This window comes from Macaca mulatta, chromosome 7 (genome assembly GCF_049350105.2).
Source record: "Macaca mulatta isolate MMU2019108-1 chromosome 7, T2T-MMU8v2.0, whole genome shotgun sequence".
NCBI classification, from domain to species: domain Eukaryota; kingdom Metazoa; phylum Chordata; class Mammalia; order Primates; family Cercopithecidae; genus Macaca; species Macaca mulatta.
The window spans coordinates 83,060,938-83,081,638 of NC_133412.1; the positions used below are offsets into that span (position 1 = coordinate 83,060,938).

Below are 20,701 nucleotides of genomic sequence, written 5' to 3' on the forward strand. Positions count from 1 at the left end.
AGTATAAATATAGCATTTTTATTTTCAAATATGAGTTAGACTTCCTACAGTTGCTTAGGAGCATGCATCAGCTCTTTAGGAAAAAAAAGCAAGCTTTGAACCTACCAAATGGCAGATCTATAAAACAACATGTTTTTGGAACCAAAAGGGTATGGTTTCTTATTCTAGTGATACTTATGTGTGACAGTTTAATTCTGAAGAGATCATTTCTCATTTATTCAGCATTATTCCTCTTGCAGTTACAAAGAAGATGATGACTTTGAGACTGACTCAGATGATCTCATTGAAATGACTGGAGAAGGAGTTGATGAACAGCAGGATAATAGTGAAACTATTGAAAAAGTCTTAGATTCAAGACTGGGAAAGAAAGGAGGTATGTGTATTTGGGGAGCAAATTGCATTTTATATATGCTTAGTAAGGCTCAGATTTTAGGTATTTTAGCTGTGATGTGATGAATTTTAGTCTACTGCTGTATTTGTTATGATATGTAGAAGTCTTTCTGACCCAGTGTTTCAGAGCTGAGGACAAAGGAATGTGTCCACTATGTCTTTAAGATTTTAAGTTAAGCTAGTATAGATAAGTGTCAATGTCTTATAAAGCAGTGATATAGCAGAGATACCTGCTAATTCACATTAAGCAAATCCATCTTTGGTTATTTGTTTCTTAATCTCCTTGTGAAAATACCAAACTTGGTTAAATACATATTTTGGTACTATCGACGATTTTTAAATACCTAATTTAGATATCTCATAACTAAGTTGCATTAAACTTTCGTAAAGGAAATACCAAAATGCTTTTTCTTTTGGCTTTTTTTTTTTTCTTCATTCTGTCTTCTATTGAGGTTAAGAGAGTTAACAGGGGACTTCGAGTAGGGGAGGTTGGAGGAGGATATTTTGATGTTCTATCCTTAGTCTTGGAGAGAGGGATTTGTTTTACGAGTTAGTAAGGGACCAAAACAAAAGGGTGTTACTGCTCTGTTTTTATTGTTTTTGGATAAGGGATTTCTTTGATTTCACCTGCAAAATTTGGAATATGTAAAAATTGGGTTTGCATTTTTAAAATACTTGAAATTTGTGATTGAGTCCATCCTGTGCTGTTTGTGAGTTTGTACTTATTTCAGGTTGGACTATTTTGATGCTTCATCCAAAAAGGGAGTCTTTAGAGAATTGCTTTCTTGAGAAGCTTTTTAATATCTAGTGTAATATACTCTCTTTCAAGTGTACTTAATCCTTTTGCAGCCACTGGAGCTTCTACTACTGTATATGCGATTGAAGCTAATGGAGACCCTAGTGGTGACTTTGACACTGAAAAGGATGAAGGTGAAATCCAGTACCTCATCAAGTGGAAGGGTTGGTCTTACATCCACAGCACATGGGAGAGTGAAGAATCCTTACAGCAACAGAAAGTGAAGGGCCTAAAAAAGCTAGAGAACTTCAAGAAAAAAGAGGATGAAATCAAACAATGGTACATTTTCCATCATGGATTAAAGAAATATATTTGCAGCCTGAGGGAAGGGGAGGTTTTAAAATAATACATGGAGATCACAGCTATCTAGAATCTCAGATTTTGCTTTGATCATCTAAACATGGGGCCATTTACAATTCTATTTTATAAGATTGTGACCAGAAGATAACTATATTTTTATATACGATTACCAAGTTTTTGGAGTTAACTAGCTTATGGAGCATTATTCACACATTCTTTAATTTTCACAATAAATGCATGAGATTTGTACTGTTATTACCCGTTTTATAGATGGGGAGAATATGGCACACAGCAGTTCTGTGGGTGGACTCAGGATTTGAATTCTGACACCCTGAATCCAGAGCTTATTCTCTTAAGCACCTTGTTATTTTCCTGTAGTTAGGCTGGGATGGCTTAGATGTAAAGAATATTCTGGAACTCTCTGGGTTATGATACAATTAAAACTAATTCTGGTTTTATACAATTTGCAGAAATGATGTGAAGGAGATGATTAAGTAACTAAAACTGTGACAGTCCTCGTGTGTTTAGTTTACTTACAGCCTTGAATGTCTGGGTGTTGTAAATGGGAAATATGTGGAGCTATACCACACACAAACCTAAACTGGGTAATAATGGTATCAAGTTCAGCCTGAAGATATACCTGTCTGTGTGGTGTGATCAGCCTATTTTTGTGTGTGGAATGTGGACAGTAATTCTGGTTTTATTACTGTGCAGAATGTGCTACTTTAGTAACTTACATGTTTTTCCTTTGACTCAAAACTGAAAATATGTACCCCTTAGATGGTGAGGTAGGCTTGTAAAGCAGTTAGAAATTTGAAGTCCTCTGAAATACAATAATTCTAATGTTAAGTTGCTGCTGTTGTCATCTGAAAAGTTTTGGTACTAAGAATAACTAGTTTTCCAAAAGTCGTGTTTAATCAATCCTAAAACCCATACATTTATGAGAAAAGGCATAGTTTTATTTTCCTGATCTGTTTAGATGTGTGAATTTGTCACATGAATCTATCACATAAAATAGTTATTTTTAGGTCTCTTTTTAAACAGGACACATCAGAGAGGCAGGTAACTGGTATATCCTTCTATGAGTGTTTTCTAAAAGTGTGTGTGTTTTGTTTTTTGTTTTTTTTTTTTTTTTGTAAAATCTCTGGCCTAATTACTAGTAAAGATTACTCAAGGGGCAGATGTGAGTAAAAAATAGGTTTTCTTTTCCACCTTTGACTTTTGCTTTGATGTATTGTGTGTGGATCCCCAAACTTTAGTTTACGTGTACTTTTTCTGTCTGTCTGCCATCCAGGTTAGGGAAAGTTTCTCCTGAAGATGTAGAATATTTCAATTGCCAACAGGAGCTGGCTTCAGAGTTGAATAAACAGTATCAGATAGTAGAAAGAGTAATAGGTAAGTACATGGTAACTCACTTCAGCCATGTTTGAACTCAAGGAATAATGGCTTTTGCTTTTGGGAGTAATGTAAATTTAAAAAATGCACTTTGGAGACTAGACAGGTCCTAGATTTATTTTAAAGGAAAAGCTAAGAAGATTGGCTGGTAAATTTGGATGTGGGGGATGAAAGAAGGAGGTGTTAAGTATCATGTCAAGATTTTCGGCCTAAACATGTAGAAGTATAGAGGTACCATTTACTGAAGTAGAAAAATGAAGGGAAGAGCCGATCATTGCAGTGAGAACCAAGACCTTAGTTTGATATTTGTAAGTTTGATTTACTTCTTAGTCATCTAATTGGAGAATATAATGAAGGCTGCAGCATATGTGAACCTGGAGATTAGAACTCTTAGTCTGGGCTGGAGATTTAAATTTGGAAATTTATCAGTATTTAGGTAGTATTTAAAGGCTGAGATTGAACAGGATCATCAAAAATAGAGTACCACATGGTAAGAAGTAGTATGAGAGCATTTCAGCTTTTGGAAGTCAGAAAGAAGCTAGCAAAGGAGACTGAGAAAGAACAGTCAGTGAGACAGGAAGAGAGCTGAGAGAGAGTGGGTCCCTGGAAGCCAAGTGATTCACATAGCCAGGAGGGAGGAAATGCTGTCAGTCAAGGACGATTAGGACTGAGACTTGATCTGTGAATTTGGCACTGGTGAAATGCATCCATGGAGTGGTGAGGGTGTGGCTAGGGTAGGTTCCAGAGAAAATGAGAGGGGATAGCAAGTATAAACAACTCATTGGGGGAGTTTTCTTACAAAGAGCGACAGAGAAGTGGAGTGTCAGCCTGAGAGAGAGAGGAGAAAAATAATTTTTTTTCTTCTTCCTTTTTGTTTTTTTTTTTTTTTTTTTTGAGATGGAGTCTCGCTCCGTTGCCCAGGCTGTAGTGCAGTAGCGTGATCTTGGCGCACTGCAACCTCTGCATCCTGGGTTCAAGAGATACTCCTGCCTCAGCCTCCTCAGTGGCTGGGATTATAGGCACTCCCCACCCCCACCACGCCTGGCTAATTTTTGTATTTTTAGTAGAAACAAGAGTTTCACCATGTTGGCCAGGCTGGTCTTGAACTCCTGGCCTCAAGCAATCTGCCTGCCTCGGCCTCCCAAAGTACTGGGATTACAGGCGTGAACCACTGTACCCGATCTTTTTTTTTTTTTAAGATGTGAGGTAGTAGAATCTATTTGCATTCTTATTCATAGAACCTAAACTGTTTCATTCTTCATTGTGTTTATAACTTTTCTGTCTTATTTTGTATTTGTTTAGCTGTAAAGACAAGTAAATCTACATTGGGTCAAACAGATTTTCCAGGTAAGCAAGAAATTTTATTTATAAATGTTCAACATTTCAGAACAGTGTATGTTTTGCAGATTATTTTCTTTTGCCATGTGATGTTTTGTTGATTATGCATAAAACAGAGTGTCATTTTTCACTTTTAATTGACAGTTGCTAATCTATAAATTTTTTTATATGAAATAGCTCACAGTCGGAAGCCGGCACCCTCAAATGAGCCTGAATATCTATGTAAATGGATGGGACTGCCCTATTCAGAGTGTAGCTGGGAAGATGAAGCCCTCATTGGAAAGAAATTCCAGAACTGCATTGACAGCTTCCACAGTAGGAACAACTCAAAAACCATCCCAACAAGAGAATGCAAGGTATGGTGATGGTTGGCTTTTGTTTTTTCAGGGAGAAGATATACTGATACAGAGGATTGGTCACATATGTGCTGAGAAAATTTACAAAATGAAATGGTGATTGCCATTTTGAAGTGAAAGAAGGTGACTTAAATGTGACATTAAAGCAAAAGCAGAGAATGAATTATTTCATGGCTTTGTTGACTTCTTTAATCTTGCAATTTACATAGTTAGAAATAGAGATATTTTGGAGAGTACTTAAAAGGATTTAGACACTTTTATTTTATTATTTTATTTTATTTTGAGGCAGAGTTTTGTTCTGTCGCCCAGGCTGGAGGGCAGTGGCACTATCTCTGCTAACTGCAACCTCCGCCTCCTGGGTTCAAGTGATTCTCCTGCCTCAGCCTCCTGAGCAGCTGGGATACAGGCACGCACCACCACTTCCAGCTAATTTTTTGTATTTTTAGTAGAAATGGGGTTTCACCATGTTGGTCAGGCTGGTCTCGAACTCCTGACCTCAAATGATCTGCCCACCTCGGCCTCCCAAAGTGCTGGGATTACAGGCGTGAGCCACCATGCATTGGCTCACGCCTATGGTTCCAGCTACTTGGGAGGCTGAGGTGGCAGGATCGCTTGAGCATAGGAGTTTGAGGTCAACCTGGGCAAGATTGTGATACCCTTTCTGAGAGCAGGAAGTGATATAATAGGCGAGTATCTTTGAATTCTAAGTTAGAAGTTAAATATATAGGCTTATTTGCTAGATTGACTGTATAAATCCTTTCCTTGGAATTTATTCCATCAGGAAAGTGATGTGCTTGGGTCCTCAGTAATAAAATATCAGACAAGTGGTATGTCTCTAGAAGTTGACATTCATGTTAATGGCACTAGAATTCTATCTGTGAAAACCAGTATTTAATTGCTGGTCAAAGAGTGTGATAGGGAAAATGTGATCAGAGAAGCACCGATGTAGAAGTCTCTGAGCTCCAGTGTTCATTGAATGGGTTTTAAGAGGAAGTTGTGGTTCTCGAGCTGCCTCTGGCCCTTGTATAATGGATTGGTGCTGCTGGCTGGACAGACAAGAGGGGGGCCCAGGGTATTGCCCTCCCATGGAAGGTATCAAGAAAAAGATTCTTGTAGTGGTAGTTCAGTAGGAGACTGCTAGACTCCAGGGGTGAGGAGAAGAGGAATGATGTTGACAAGTACATCAAGGTCAAACTGTGTATCTTGGCTACCTCGAAGGGTATTTTGACTTTATCTTCTAGGTATTGGTACTACTGAGTACAGTGGCAGTATGAAAACAGTATTTTATTTAGAAAGCTTCATCTAATAGCAGTATATAGGAGACTCTGGAGTAAGTAATTATTAAAGCCAGAAGGTCCAGCCAGTAAGATGTCATCGAAGTCCATGAATGAAGAAGTAGTGTGAGGACAAGGGAAGTAACAGTGGCATGGAAGGAGTGGATGGGAGAACAATTACGGGGTAGGTTTGGTAGGAATGGATGGATGGCTGGATTTTGGAGAGTAAGCAGTCAGATTCCATTCACTGCCAGCGGCCCTCATAGGAGAGCTGAATATATCAGTAACCTTATCAAATACTCTTAATAGGATGATACTTCTCATAATGTACCCTAGAGTGCACTAATCTTCAGAGAAATGTCCCCTGAAAAAAGACTTCTGGCCATGTAACTTTGGGATACATCCCTGAATAAATTTCTCCTGTAAATTCACACTATGGACACACATTTTAGACTTTGAAAAGTCATGAGTAAAGAAATTTGTTTAACTTTTTCATCGGTTGTTTCCTAAACTGATTTGGCCACAGAATCCACATTTTTATGCAAACCATAGAGGCTGACCTCACTAGAATGCTACCCTTCAAGCCTCTGGGGCTGAAAACCTTCTCTTCAGAACCTTGTTGTTTCTGAAGGGAAAACCAAATTCACACAATTTAAAGGGTTTAAGGTAGATAGGCTGCATTTCTGAATTTACAAATCCCGTTATGGTGAAGATCAACTGCGTTTAGCATATGACAGCTGGAGGCAATGTTTTGTACTTTTTAGAATAAGATAACATGAAGATAATTGTTTCTGAAAATAGGAGACTCTCACTGCCATATAATAGAGAAGACATAAAGTGCTATTTAATGATGTTCATAGACTTATTTCTGGAAAGGGACAAGTTAACTAAAAATACTTTATTTGAGGATGAACCAACTCTGGCTTATGGAATATAAACCATAAGAAAGGGGTGATGGAGTGAGCTGGTGATTCACACATGAAATTTACATTTTTGGCCAGGTACAGTGGCTCACGCCTGTAATCCCAGCACACTGGGAGGCCGAGGCCGGCGGATCATGAGGTCAGGAGATTGAGACCATCCTGGCTAACACGGTGAAACCCTGTCTCTACAAAAAATACAAAAATTAGCTGGGCATGGTGGCAGGCACCTGTAGTCCCAGCTACTCGGGAGGCTGAGGCAGGAGAATGGCGTGAACCTGGGAGGCAGAGCTTGCAGTTAGCTGAGAGTGCGCTGCTGCACTCCAGCCTGGGTGACAGAGCTAGACTCCATCTCAAAAAGAAAAAAAAAAAAAAAAAGAAATTTAGGTTTTTATGCTTTGATGCCGAATACGTGAATTGTGACTAGCATTTTAACATAGTACCAGTAAGAAAATTTTCTTTCAGACTTGGGCTTTTGTTTTTCAGGCCCTGAAGCAGAGACCACGATTTGTAGCTTTAAAGAAACAACCTGCATATTTAGGAGGGGAGAATCTGGAACTTCGAGATTATCAGCTAGAAGGTCTCAACTGGCTTGCTCATTCCTGGTGCAAGTAGGTAGAAAAATATGAGTGCAGTTTTCCTTACTGTTTCTGTCTTCTTTATTGTTAGATGTCAAGAATTCTTTTTTTCTTTTTTCACACCCTTGTTATATCTCAACCAAGAAATCTTTACACTGCATATTACAGAAATAAAATATGATTGAGAGAAATCCTTCCTGGAAATTTTTATGTATGTATAATACCATTTTATTCTGATATAAAGAATACTTTGTTATTTCATTATTTGGTGGGTAATTTGTCATAGCCAGAAACCTCTATTATCATGTTACTCATGAGTGTAAATAGCAAGTTAAGTCACCCAAATCTTTAATGTGGGAGGAGTTACTCAGGAGGAATAAGAAAATGTCTTTTTCACATGTATTTTCTTTCTAGGCCAGGCACACTTTTAAGTTAATTTCCTACAGTAGTGCTGTAGAGAATGTGATTCCCCTCTCTTCACCCCACTCCCTACCTGTATAGACTATAGGATTATCCTGTTCAGAGGAAGATTGAACCTGTGAAAGTATCCTTTTTATAATGATACCACATTAATCTTGGGGGGGGGGCAAAAAAAAAAAAAGATGAGACAATGATAGTACTGGAGGTTTAAAGGTACATTTGGGAAGTACTTACAAATTTTCTTCACCAATTTCAAGTAGTTCCTGATTACTAAGTGCTAGGTGTTAGAAACAAATGCTTGTTCTTCAGTGCTGAAAAGAAGAACTAGTGCTCAAGGAATTTTCTCAGCAAGGTGATTTTACTTTCTGCAGAAAGGGTGCTTTTCAGAAGCCTAATTGTTATGAGAGCACACTGAACAAAGAAAAGCAGAGGTTTTTATCCCTGACGCATTGGGTCCTTACTGTTGTGTCCTGTCTCCATTGGCTGGTGCTGGACCGCACAATCTAGACGGAGTACGATTGGCCAAAAACTTAAAACTTTCCTAAATAGGTAAATGCGCAGTGGAAAACAAAGGAAAGGGGTTGTTTACGGGGAACTAGGAGAATAATAACATTTCCAAATAAGAAAGAAGCGTAGACTGTAAGCCAGGAAATGTCTGGGCGTGTTAGGACATTTCTGAGCAGGTTATAGTCCAGAACAGATAACCCGTTTTAAAGTACAAGGACATAGAATGTACTTACTCCCTTACTATGTTTAACAGCCACATAGGGCTTAACAAAGGAAGAGTTATTAGCAAAAAGCAGGGAAGCTTGAAGGAAGTTAATTTTTAAAAGAAACTATTATTTCTAACACTTATTATTTATTCTTTAACAAAAGGGGAAACTTTGAAGAGGAACTTTTTACTTTTCACATAGGGATCCATTAGTCCTTGAGAATTTAACAGTGAACCAATATAGATGTATTTTGTTGTCCTTACAGAACATGCAGTGTAAGAAGTACCTTTAATGCCTACCCACACACTTCTTTCTTGAAGTGCTCAATTAAGTGCAAGCTCTTAATGTCTTTAGTATTTTATAGTAAAGTAAAAAATCCTTATTTAGAATTAAAAGTACAGGCCTGGGCAACATGGCAAAACCCCATCTTTACCAAAAAATACAAAAATTAGCTGGACATGGTGGCACACTTACGTAGTCTCAGCTACTGGGGGGCTGAGGTGGGAGGATTGCTGGAGCCCAGGAAGCCAAGGTTGCAGGGAGCCATTTTCTTTCTTTTTTTTTTTTTTTGAGACGGAGTCTCACTTTGTCGCCCAGGCTGGAGTGCAGTGGCATGATCTTGGCTCACTGCAAGCTCCACCTCCCAGGTTCATGCCTTTCTCCTGCCTCAGCCTCCTGAATAGCTGGGACTATAGGTGCCCACCACCACACCTGGCTAATTTTTTGTATTTTTAGTAGAAATGGGGTTTCATCGTGTTAGCCAGGATGATCTTGATCTCCTGACCTCATGATCTGCCCGCCTCAGCCTCCCAAAGTGCTGGGAATACAGGCGTGAGCCACCGCGCCCGACCTCAGTGAGCCATTTTCTCACCATTGCACTCCAGCCTGGGGTGACAGAGTGAGACTTTACCTTAGGAAAAAAAAAAAAAGGGACAGCTTAAAAAATATTTTTTCCCCTCAATGCTGAAAGGAAGGTTTCTAGTTATAGAGATGCATTTACAGTGACTTTTTCCAAAGTGAACCATCTCCTACTTTTTATCTGATAAAATCTAATACAATATTTAATACTCAGTTATGAAAATTAGGTGTCTTGAGAAGATTGTTTGAGAATGTGGGTTTGATATAATGATTCTGAATTGCTTAAAAATGGTTTTTCCTTTTAGAGGATAATGGGACCTAATTCATCTAAATGACAGTTATAAAGTTAGATGAACTTTAAGGAATTTTCCTTAAAATAATCCTCATTTTATATTTGAGGGCTCTTAGGAGCAAAGGTGCCATGTACCCATCCAGAGTTGCATGGTGTTTTGTGTACAGTCCTTGGCCAGCATTGTTTTAATTTTTAATTTTTTATTTTTTTTGAGACTGAGTTTTGCTCTGTTGCCCAGGCTGGAGCGCAGTGGCATGATCTTGGCTCACTGCAACCTCCGCTTCGCAGGTCCAAGCAATTCTCCTGCCTCAGGCTCTTGAGTAGCTGGGATTACAGGCACGCAACACCATGCCTGGCTAATTTTTGTATTTTTAGTAGAGATGGGGTTTCACCATGTTGGCCAAGCTGGTCTTGAACTCCTGATCTCATGTGATCTGCCCGCCTTAGCCTCCCAAAGTGCTGGGATTACAGCTGTGAGCGACTGTGCCTGGCCAGCATTTTTTTACTTTAAACCAAAGGAATAAAAATCAATTGAAAAGGGCCCAAGCACCTGTTAAGCCCTGGTCACAGGAATGTTACATTACATAATGTGCTATTTTGGTCTGATTCCAGAAAAACAGGTGAATCAGTTCAAACCTACTTTAGTATGTGTGTGTAGACAATGGCATTTTCTAGGGGCAGGAAATATTGGAGAAACTTAACTGTGCTTCCTCCTCAATAATATTGAAAAGGTGAAAGAAATGAGAAGGAAGTTACTCAAAGGAATATACTACATCTAAACTGTATAGAAAATTAGGTGTACCTGAGATGTATAGGGGTATGGCTTCATCATTCTCCCTTACTCAAGTGTGATCTTCCTTGTTTCTGTATTTTACCCTTTAGCTATTTTGTAGAACACAGAAGGTATTTTTAGAAATTGCCTCTTTTTGGTGAATTAAACGTCTTGTTTTTTGAATCAGTTAGGTTGCCTTTAACCTGTAAATTACTTTTAGTTCTTTCTGATTTGCTGATTAAACGTGTATTATATATACAGCAAACTTTCAGTGTTCTTATTTTCAAGAACCTTTTAATAATGTTTTCAATCTGATGTCTTACATGTAATCCTAATTTCCTGCCAAATGACTATGTTCTGTTTCCCAAATATATTTTCTTAACTCTGGCTGTTTCTTCAATTTTAAAATTTTTTTCTTAGATATTCTTTTTCGATTAATACCCTGTTGAAATCTAGCCCATTTTGTAGAGTAGTGTTTCTCAAACTGTGGTTTAATGTAATGGTCCCCAACCTTTTTGGCACTAGGGACCGGTTTCATGGAAGACAATTTTTCCACAGACTGAGGAGGAGGGAGGGGGATGGTTTCGGGATGATGCAAGCACATTACATTTATTGTGCACTTTATTTCTATTATTATTACATTATACTATATAATGTAGAATCAGTGGGAGCCCTGAGTTTGTTTTCCTGCAACTGGACAGTCCCATCTGGGGGTGATGGGAGACAGTGACAGATCACCAGGCATTAGATTCTCATAAGGGGTGTGCAACATAGATCCCTCACATGTGTAGTTCATAGTGGGGTTCATGCTTCTATGAGCTTCTAATGCCATTGCTGATCTGACAGGAGGCGGAGCTCAGGCACTAATGCCAGCAATGGGGAGCGGCTGTAAATACAGATGAAGCTTCTCTCGCTCACCCGCTGCTCACCTGCTGCTGTGCAGCCAGGTTCCTGAGTGGGGTGTCCCTGGTCTAAGGAATACCTGAGTCAGAATCTCCAAAGGTGTTTGTCAGCCCTTTTCCATATAGTCTTATTTAATAGATCTAGGATAGGGTCCACAAATACGATCTGTAGCCTACCCCTGCTTTAGGCTAAAGTGTATTTAAAACAAGAGCCATACACCTATACATGGAGGTCTAGGAAATAGTGTATGTGGCATTAAACAACCCAGTGGTATGCAGTGGAATGGGGTAGGCCGGCCATAGGATTCACGAGCAGTGCTGATAGCTTTCTCTATTGATGGAGTCTAAGGTTACATGCTTGTCTTCACTTTTTACAAAGCTTGTCTTCTCTGTGATAAAAGATAGCCTATGGAAGGTGATGTGAAAAGCCTAAAGGTAAAGAGTCTGACGAGGCTCTCATAGTAATCCAAGTCTAGATAGGTCACTTGTTATTCTGCTATTTTTGGTTTCTACTTTCTTCCTTATGTCGAAAGCTGAAGTAATTGCAGATGAGAGGAAATACAGTTGAGGCTTATGAATGACACCTTGCTCAACTGTTATTGTGAAGCATTGGTGTCATTGCTATTTATGGACATTCTGTGTTTTGGTGAACTAATGATTTTTTTGTTTTTATTTATTTATTTTTTTTCTGCAGAAATAACAGTGTAATCCTTGCTGATGAAATGGGCCTAGGAAAGACCATCCAGACCATATCATTCCTCTCCTACCTGTTCCACCAACACCAGCTGTATGGCCCCTTTCTTATAGTCGTCCCTTTATCCACCCTCACCTCATGGCAGAGAGAGTTTGAAATCTGGGCACCAGAGATTAACGTAGTGGTTTACATAGGTGACCTGATGAGCAGAAATACGGTGTGTAAACAAAAAGAGCTGGGATAGAATTTGTGTTATAAATGTAATTTGAAAATTGACTTGAAGCCTTTAGTAGATCATTAGTAAAGTTTTTGGTTATTATTCTGATACTGTGCTATGTTCTCAATATTAGGAGGTGTATCTATCACAAAAGTGCAACTCAGATGTTCTTTAACAAATATGCTTACTATTTAAAAAGCAACAGGAGTTTGTGAGTGGGAATCTCTTTTAGCTGGGTTGCAATATTTTTCTTCTCTCTGCCCTTTTTACTTGCTTTATATGAGATAATATGGAGTTAATACTTTGTGTAATATTAATATTATTTTTGCTATCTCAATAGACATTTACTGAAAATAAACATTCTTCGAATTTGTTTCTTAATTTCGTAAAACAGTGAGGTTGCATAACTTACAAAAAAGGAGTAAAAGTAAAGGAAAATAAGCTATTTTAGGGCTCTAGAAATAAAAATTATTTTAATCGGTTACCAAACTTTATTTGGGCATCATGAATTTAGAACACAGCGACTTAAGTTTGTCTTTGTTTAGCAGATCTTTTCTTTATAGTAACTTTTTTTTAAAGCACCTGCTGTGTGCTAGATGTTGCGCTGGGTGCCTTATGTATAATACCTGTAATCTTCATGATAGTCTTCAAAGTTGATGGCATTCTTTCCTACTACTGATGAAGAATTGACTCAGAGAATCTTAACACGTGCCCTAGCAAGCAAGAATGTGGCAGAGCTGGGATTAGGACACAGGTGTATCTATCTAGTCCAGAGCTTTCCTCTTTCATCACTGTCTATAAACTATTTCTGGAAAATTGCTTGTAATAAGAACAAGCCATCAGCAAGGTTTAAACATTTGAGTTGCATGTTGTAATCGTATATTTTCATGCAAATTCAAATTTATTTTTAGTAAATAGTTTCATTAAAATTGTGTAACTTAAATGCTGGCTGATTTCATTGGCCTAATTTTGAGTTTCTAAGAATATAGTTTTAGCTTGTTAAATCATTTGTTAACCATTAAAGAAGAAAAAAGAGAAATTCATAGGTTTACAAAATAGCTTAAAGCACTACATTCCAAAAATGATTGCAAACAAAGGAAATGAACTGTAAAAAATTGTAGTCACAGAAGTTTTTGCTATCTCCAGTTCTCCTTCTCTTTGTTCTTTTTAACCCCACTCGGTGGTGATCACCTGCAGGCACTTACTGTCTTGTTCTCCAGTTCCTAACTTGACAGCCAGACTGCAAGAGCTTTGTCATGAGTCTTCGTGCTTGCTAAGTGTCCAATTATACTTCAGCGTGAATGTGCTCATCTTTGTGTTCTTTTACATTGACGTTATTATACGTATTGCATTATATTTTGGTCTTATAAGCCTCCCTTTTTCTTGGACACATCTCTTTGGTCTATGGTTGATGAAATTCCAAAGGTTGGAATTTGTTTTACTTGTTAATATATGTATTTTCCTATTCAAAAAGTAAATAAATTGCATTTTTAAAAGAAATTTCTAAGGATATGGGAGATCCCTTGTTGAGTTCAAATCACCAGGGTTTAGTAGCTGATGAGGTGCATTTTCTTCATTAGATGTGTTTCTGGGGGCCAGTTTCTTCTGATTCTGGCAATAAAGCTTTTGCTGTTCAGTGGTCAGTGTTTGAATTCTAACTCTTCTGCTTTATAGTTTGGTTGCTTAGGTCATTTTAGAGTGTATGAGATATTCATTAAATTCTATTCCGATTTATTTTTTATTTGGCATGTTTCTGTTACATCGATCACAACACTTACGTGATATAGAAAGGTAGAAGCAGAAATTATGTCTTAATTATGTTTTTTTCTTATAGATACGGGAATATGAATGGATTCATTCCCAAACCAAAAGATTGAAGTTCAACGCACTTATAACAACATATGAGATCCTCTTAAAAGATAAGGTGTGTAATTAATATCTACGAGGCTAAATCTTTTCCACTGTGACTTGTCCAGATGTTAGGGTCTGTTACTTTTCTGTGGAGCATGTTAAAAATAAATAAACACATGAAAGTTAAAAATAAAAAACAGTGGGTAGGGTCTGTACCTCCTACTTGCCATGTTACTTTTCTCTTATTTCAAAAAGTAAGCAAATGAACAACCAGAAAAATTACTCAAAGGATATTAAGGTTATAAATAGAAAACAGAACCCTATAAATGAGGGGACCTTAGGTCACCAAGTCCAATTGAATTAAACAGAATGAAAGGGAATTGAGGTCAATAAATTACCTGAGATTATTGTCAGTCATTGGATGCCACCTCAGGTATTTGCCTTGAATGTCATCTTAGGCATTTCCTATTGTATCATTGTTAAGGCATTTCTCCAGAAAAGATGACGTGAATGGTCTTTGTGAGGAGGACAGAAATAAGAAGCTCTTTAAATACCGCCTTTCTGCTAAGAAATATATGTGGTAGGTAGATCCCATTGGTATTAAGTGCAAACAAGTTCAGTTTGGTGGCTCTTGGTGTTTGTGTGCTTCAGGGTTGGGGTGGAGAATAGGCAGGAGAAGGACCGTAATTAAGGGGAGAATACAGAATCATGTGGTTTTTGTTTTTGTTTAATTTTTGCCCAGCATAGCAGTTTTTGTGTTCTTGCTGTGGGGCATGCAGTAATAGCTGGTATAAGAGGCCCACCTATACGTTTTAGATGATGATACTCTCGTTTGAATAGTTACCAATCTGGCAACTAACAGAATAAACAGAAGAGTCCTAATATATATTGTCAGTGAAGAATAAATGTGTCTATTTATACCTTTGTAATGGTATTTATACAGAGATAATTAACACTTGAAAGCACTTTTGGGTTCCCTTCTGACCTGGTGGCTCGTTCTGTTTTGTTTTTACTTTAGACTGTGCTGGGCAGTATTAACTGGGCCTTTCTGGGAGTGGATGAAGCCCATCGGTTGAAGAATGATGACTCTTTATTGTATAAAACTCTGATTGATTTCAAGTCCAACCATAGGCTCCTGATTACGGGGACCCCTCTTCAGAATTCCCTCAAAGAGCTCTGGTCCTTGCTGCACTTTATTATGCCGGAGAAGTAAGCTCCTTCCTGTGTATTTCAAAAGATGCTAGAATGTCTGAAATGCCAATGCTTTTTAACTTTCTTAGTAGACCTTAGGGAAAACAGATGGCATGGTTTGGGGAAAGCAAAGCATCAAATGGAGGCAGGGATGGCAGTAGTAAAATGTTTCATAATCAGTGAAAGAAGGCACAGAAATTAGCCTGTTAAGGAGGAAAGCAGTATTGTCTGCCGAAAGACTGAATTAGTTAATGCAGTTGGGAAATAACTGTTAAATAGATGACATCAGACCTTTTCACTGTTGGTATTAGATAATCAATATAAGTAAAATGAAATATACAAGGTACACAAGCACTGAAAAGTAGGTTACACTCAAATGTCTGATAGCCGAAACATCAACTTTACATCTTATTTACATATTATTAAAGAACTGTGGAATGTCTTTATTGAAAAGATTTTTATGGGAGAGATGATGTATACATCTCATAAAACTTAAAATTATCCAGTGGTATTCAGTGATACTTAGAATAACATCTATATTCGTTAATTTGGAGGACCCCACTCAGTCTGGCCCCTTGACAATAATCTGATTCCTCTCATCCACTTTCTCCATCACTCATTATGCTTCAGCCATTCTGGCCATCTTTCTCTCCCTTAAACATGCCAAGCCATTAGTATTCCTTCTTGACTGGAATGCTGTTTCTTCTTATCTTCACGTGGTCAGCCACCTTAATGCTTCAGCTCATCTTGTACGACCACCTCCTTTCAGAAATCTTTGCAGACTGCCTAACCTAAAGTAGCCCTTTAGACATCTTATCCCTAACCTGTTTTAGTTTCTATATAGCATATCTTTTTAAATTTATGTTCTCATTCATCTCATGTCATTAAATTATGCATGAAAATCACAGGGATTTTGTTTGCTTGATTCATTGCTGGTTTGCATTGCCTAGAATAGCACCTGGTGTACAGTAAACAATTCAATTAATATAGTTGTTCAATTGATAGGTATATGCTCTACAAATCATTTTTTGTTTTATTTTTTAAATTCAGGATTAAATTTTATTTTTTACTTTTATTTTTTAAATTTTAAATTTAAATTTGTTTAATAAATTTATAGTTTGCAACCATCATCGCCCAGTTTTAGAACATTTTCCTCATCCCAAAAAGTTCCCCATTGCTTGTTTGCAGTTAACCTCTGCTTCCACATATAGCCTTAGGCAACCAATAATCAGCTTTTGTCTCTAGAGATTTCCCTTTTTTACAAGTTTTACATAAGTGGAATCCTAATATGTAGGCTTTTGTTTCTGGCTTCCTTCACTTAGCATATTTTTTTTGAGATTCATTCATGTCAGAGTCTGTCAGTAGTAGTTCTCTTTTATTGGGTAATAATATTTCATTGCATCCAGTTAAAATGTCCAGTTATGGACATTTGGATTGCTTTGTTTTGGGATTGTTATATCTTTGCGTGGATATATGTTTTCCTTTCTCTTGCTTAGAGACGGAGGAGTAGAATTGCTGGATTATTTGGAAAGTTTATATTTAACATTTTAGAAACTACCACGCTGTTTTCTTCTTTTTTTTTTTTTTGTATTTTTTAGTAGAGACGGGGTTTCACCGTGTTAACCAGGATGGTCTCGATCTCCTGACCTCGTGATCCGCCCGTCTCGGCCTCCCAAAGTGCTGGGATTACAGGCTTGAGCCACCGCGCCCGGCCCTACCACGCTGTTTTCTAAAGTGACTACCATTGTTCAGTCCTTCCAGAAACGTTTGAAGGTTCTAGTTTCCCTACGTCATCACCAGGACTTGGTACATTGTCAGTCTTTTTGATTCTAGCCATTCTGGCGAATGTGTGTCATTGTGGTTTTGACTTGCATTTCCCTAATGGCTAATGATGTTGAACGTCTTTTCAGGTGTTCATTAGCCATTTGTATGTCTTTGGTGCAATTTCTATTCAAATGTTTTGGCATTTAACTCATGCCTCCTGTTCCGTCATTGGAACTCTAAGCATGTGGGAATTATTTATATCCTACTGCTCAAGGTCATTGCCAAGGTCTGATTGCAAAAATTCAAAAAATTGCAACCTCTCTCATAAATGGGTTAAAAAAATTGGATTGTTTGTCTTATGAGTTGAAGAGGTTTTTTATTTCTTTAAAAAAAAATTCTAGGCCGGGCACGGTGGCTCAAGCCTGTAATCCCAGCACTTTGGGAGGCCGAGACGGGCAGATCACGGGGTCAGGAGATCGAGACCATACTGGCTAATATGGTGAAACCCCGTCTCTACTAAAAGATACAAAAAAAAAAAAAACTAGCCGGGCGAGGTGGCGGGCGCCTGTAGTCCCAGGTACTCAGGAGGCTGAGGCAGGAGAATGGCGTAAACCCGGGAGGCGGAGCTTGCAGTGAGCTGAGATCTGGCCACTGCACTCCAGCCTGGGCGACGGAGCGAGACTCCATCTCAAAAAAAAAAAAAATTAAAATTAAAAAAAAAATACTCTAAATACAAGTGCTTTGTCAGTACAGTCCCCAACTTTCTATAGTTTGATGTAAAATTTTTTGATTTTTCCGTGATATGAAAACAATACACTTTCAGTAGAAAGTATACTTTGAATAAACACAAGCATTCTGTTTTTCATTTTCAGTGTAATATTCAATAAATTATGTGAGATATTCAACTCTTTATTATAAAATTGGCTTTGTGTTAGGTGATTTTGCTCAGTAGTCTAATGATAAGCGTTCTGAACACATTTAGGGTAGGCTAAGCTGTGATGTTTGGTAGGTTAAGTGTATTAAATGAATTTTTGATTTAACACTATTTTCAACTTATGATGGGTTTTTCAGGTCATAACCCTGTTGTAAGTTGAGGAGCATCTGTATATAATTTGAACATATTTTATCCCGATCTGTGGCTTTTTTTCACTTTTTAAATGTTGTCTTTCAAAGAGAAAAAGTTACTGATTTTGATGAAGTTTAATTTATGGATTTCTTTGTATGGATTGTGCTTTAGATATCATATCTGAGACAGATTTGCCTAGCCTGTGGACACAAAGACTTGCTTCTTTATTTCCTTCTGGAAGTTTTAGCTTTTATATTAGGTCAGAGTACATTTTATTTATAGTGTGAACTGTGAGTGCCTTAGTTCATTTTTTTTTGCAGTAGAATTTGGGAAATTGTTCTAGTATCACTTGTTGAAAAGAATGTCTGTTCTCCATTGAATTGACTTGACACCTTTGTTGAAACTCAGTTGACACCATAAATGTCATGCTTTGTTTCTGGACTGTCAGTTCTGTTTTATTAATACATATTTCTGTCCTTCTGCCAATGTCACACTGTCTTTATTAATGTAACTTTCAACTGCTTTTTTATTTTTTAGTTTTTTTGAGACGGAGCCTTGCTCTGTCACCCAGGCTGGAAGTGGAGTGGTGCAGTCTCAGCTCACTGCAATGTCTGCCTCCCAGGCTCAAGCGATTCTCCTGCCTCAGCCTCCCAAGTAGCTGGGATTACAGGCATGCATCACCATGCTCAACTAATTTTTTGTGTTTTAGTAGAAATGGGGTTTTGCCGTGTTGGCCAGGCTGGTCTTGAACTCCTGACTTCAAGTGATCCACCCTCTTTGGCCTCCCAAAGTACTGCGATTATAGGCTTGAGGCACTGCACCCGGCCTAGACTGCTTTTTGAAAATGGAGAAGTACAAGTTCCATTTTCTTCTTTTTCAGAATTGTTTTGGTTACTCTAGAGTTCTTGGCACTTCCATATACATTTTAGGATCAGGTTGTTAATTTCTGCAAGAAAAATATAGAAATTGTGTCGAATCAGTTAAAGCAAAATTGTTAATATTGAGTCTTCTAAACCATAATCATGGAAAGTTTTCTCCATTTATTTAGATCTTCTATAATTTTTCTCAGTGTACAGTGGTTTTCAGTTTAGAAATCTTATACATTTAAAATATTATTTTAATTCTGACTATATTTTGAGTGGAATTAAAAAAATAACCTATTATAGAACTATAATTGAGTTTTGTATATTGATCTTACATCCTGCAAACTTGATAAACTTACTGTTTCTACTGTGTGTGTCTGTCTGTGTGTTTATATTGTTCTGTATTTCTTAGTATTTTTCTATAGACAGGATTATGTTTTCTGTACCTAAAGGTTTCTTTTCTAATGTGGATGCTTTTTATTTCTTCTTCTTGCCTTATTGTATTGGCAGGAACCTCCATCTTAAATAGAATTGGTGGGTGCAGGATGTTGGCTATAGATTTTTTTTCGTAGATACCCTTTATTGGGTTGAGGAGGTTTTCTTCTCTTCCTAGTTTGTGAGGTTTTAATAAAGAATGGATATTAGGTTTTGTTAAATGCTTTTTTTCTGTGTCTGTTGAGATGACCATGTGGTTTTGTCCTTTAACAATATAGTATATTACCTTAATTGCTTTTTAGACATTAGGCCAACTTTTTTTTTCCTAGCGTAAATCTGACTTGTTAACAATGTTTAATAGTTTTTATGCATTGCTAGATTCACTTGGTTAATATTTTGTTAAAGATTTTTGCATCTGTTTGGTGTTTTTTGTTTGTTTTTTGAAACAGAGTTTCCCTGTGTCACCCAGGCTAGAGTGTAATGGCATGATCTCAGCTCACTGCAACCTCCACCTCCCAGGTTCAAGCAGTTCTCATGCCTCAGCCTTCCAGGTAGCAGGGATTACAAGCATGCACCACCATGCCCGGCTAATTTTTGTACTTTTAGTAGAGATGGTGGAGTTTTGCCATGTCGGCCAGGTTGGTCTCCAACTCCTGGGCTTAAGTGATCTGCCTGTCTCCGCTGCCTAAAGTGCTAGGATTACAGGCGTGAGCCACTGTTCCTGGCCGCATCTGTGTTTTTGATTTTAATTAGAATTTTAGTCTGTAGCTTTTTGTTTTGTTTTGATGTTTACGTTGCTTTGGTTTTGGGATCATAAAATGAATTGGAGAGTGTTTCCTTTCTGTTTTCTGAAGGAGTTTGTGTAAGTTTCGTGTTACTTCTTCTTTAAATATTTAGTAGAATTCACCAGTGTAGCCATGTCAATCTTTACTTTGTGGGAAAATTTTTAATGACTAACCTGGTTTCCAGTTACAGGTTCACTTAAGTTTTCTATTTCTTCTTGACTTATTTTTGTTAATTTGTGTCTTTCTAGGAGTTAGTCTATTTTGTCTAACTTGTCCTAATATGTTGGCATAAAGTTATATAGTATTCTCTTAGCCTTTTAATTTTAGTTTTCTTTTTTAAGAGACATGGTCTTTCTCTGTCACCCAGGCTGAGTGCAGTGGTATGATCATAGTTCACTGTAACCATGAACTCTTGGGCTCAAGGGATCCTCCCACTTCAGCCTCCTAAGTAGCTGGGACTACAAGTGTGCACCACAATGCCCAGCTAATTTTTAAAATTTATTTTTTATGATTTGTAGAGATGGGGTCTTG

At 37.7% G+C, this 20,701-nt stretch overlaps 1 protein-coding gene across 7 annotated transcripts in view; it reads left to right on the plus strand.

Moving 5' to 3' along the window:
- The window catches only part of CHD2 (chromodomain helicase DNA binding protein 2), a 130,003-nt gene that overhangs the window by 41,884 nt on the left and 67,418 nt on the right, over positions 1-20,701 (plus strand). For 6 of the 7 annotated variants that reach the window (XM_028851326.2, XM_077940421.1, XM_028851327.2 and 3 more), the window contains 9 exons: positions 240-373; positions 1,240-1,465; positions 2,781-2,881; positions 4,184-4,228; positions 4,397-4,575; positions 7,256-7,380; positions 11,999-12,215; positions 14,050-14,139; positions 15,085-15,275. In XM_028851326.2, coding sequence (XP_028707159.1) covers positions 240-373; positions 1,240-1,465; positions 2,781-2,881; positions 4,184-4,228; positions 4,397-4,575; positions 7,256-7,380; positions 11,999-12,215; positions 14,050-14,139; positions 15,085-15,275 — 1,308 coding nt within the window. Of the gene's footprint in view, positions 1-239; positions 374-1,239; positions 1,466-2,780; positions 2,882-4,183; positions 4,229-4,396; positions 4,576-7,255; positions 7,385-11,998; positions 12,216-14,049; positions 14,140-15,084; positions 15,276-20,701 lie in introns of those variants that run through there. The other variant, XM_015143069.3, reaches the window with a different exon arrangement.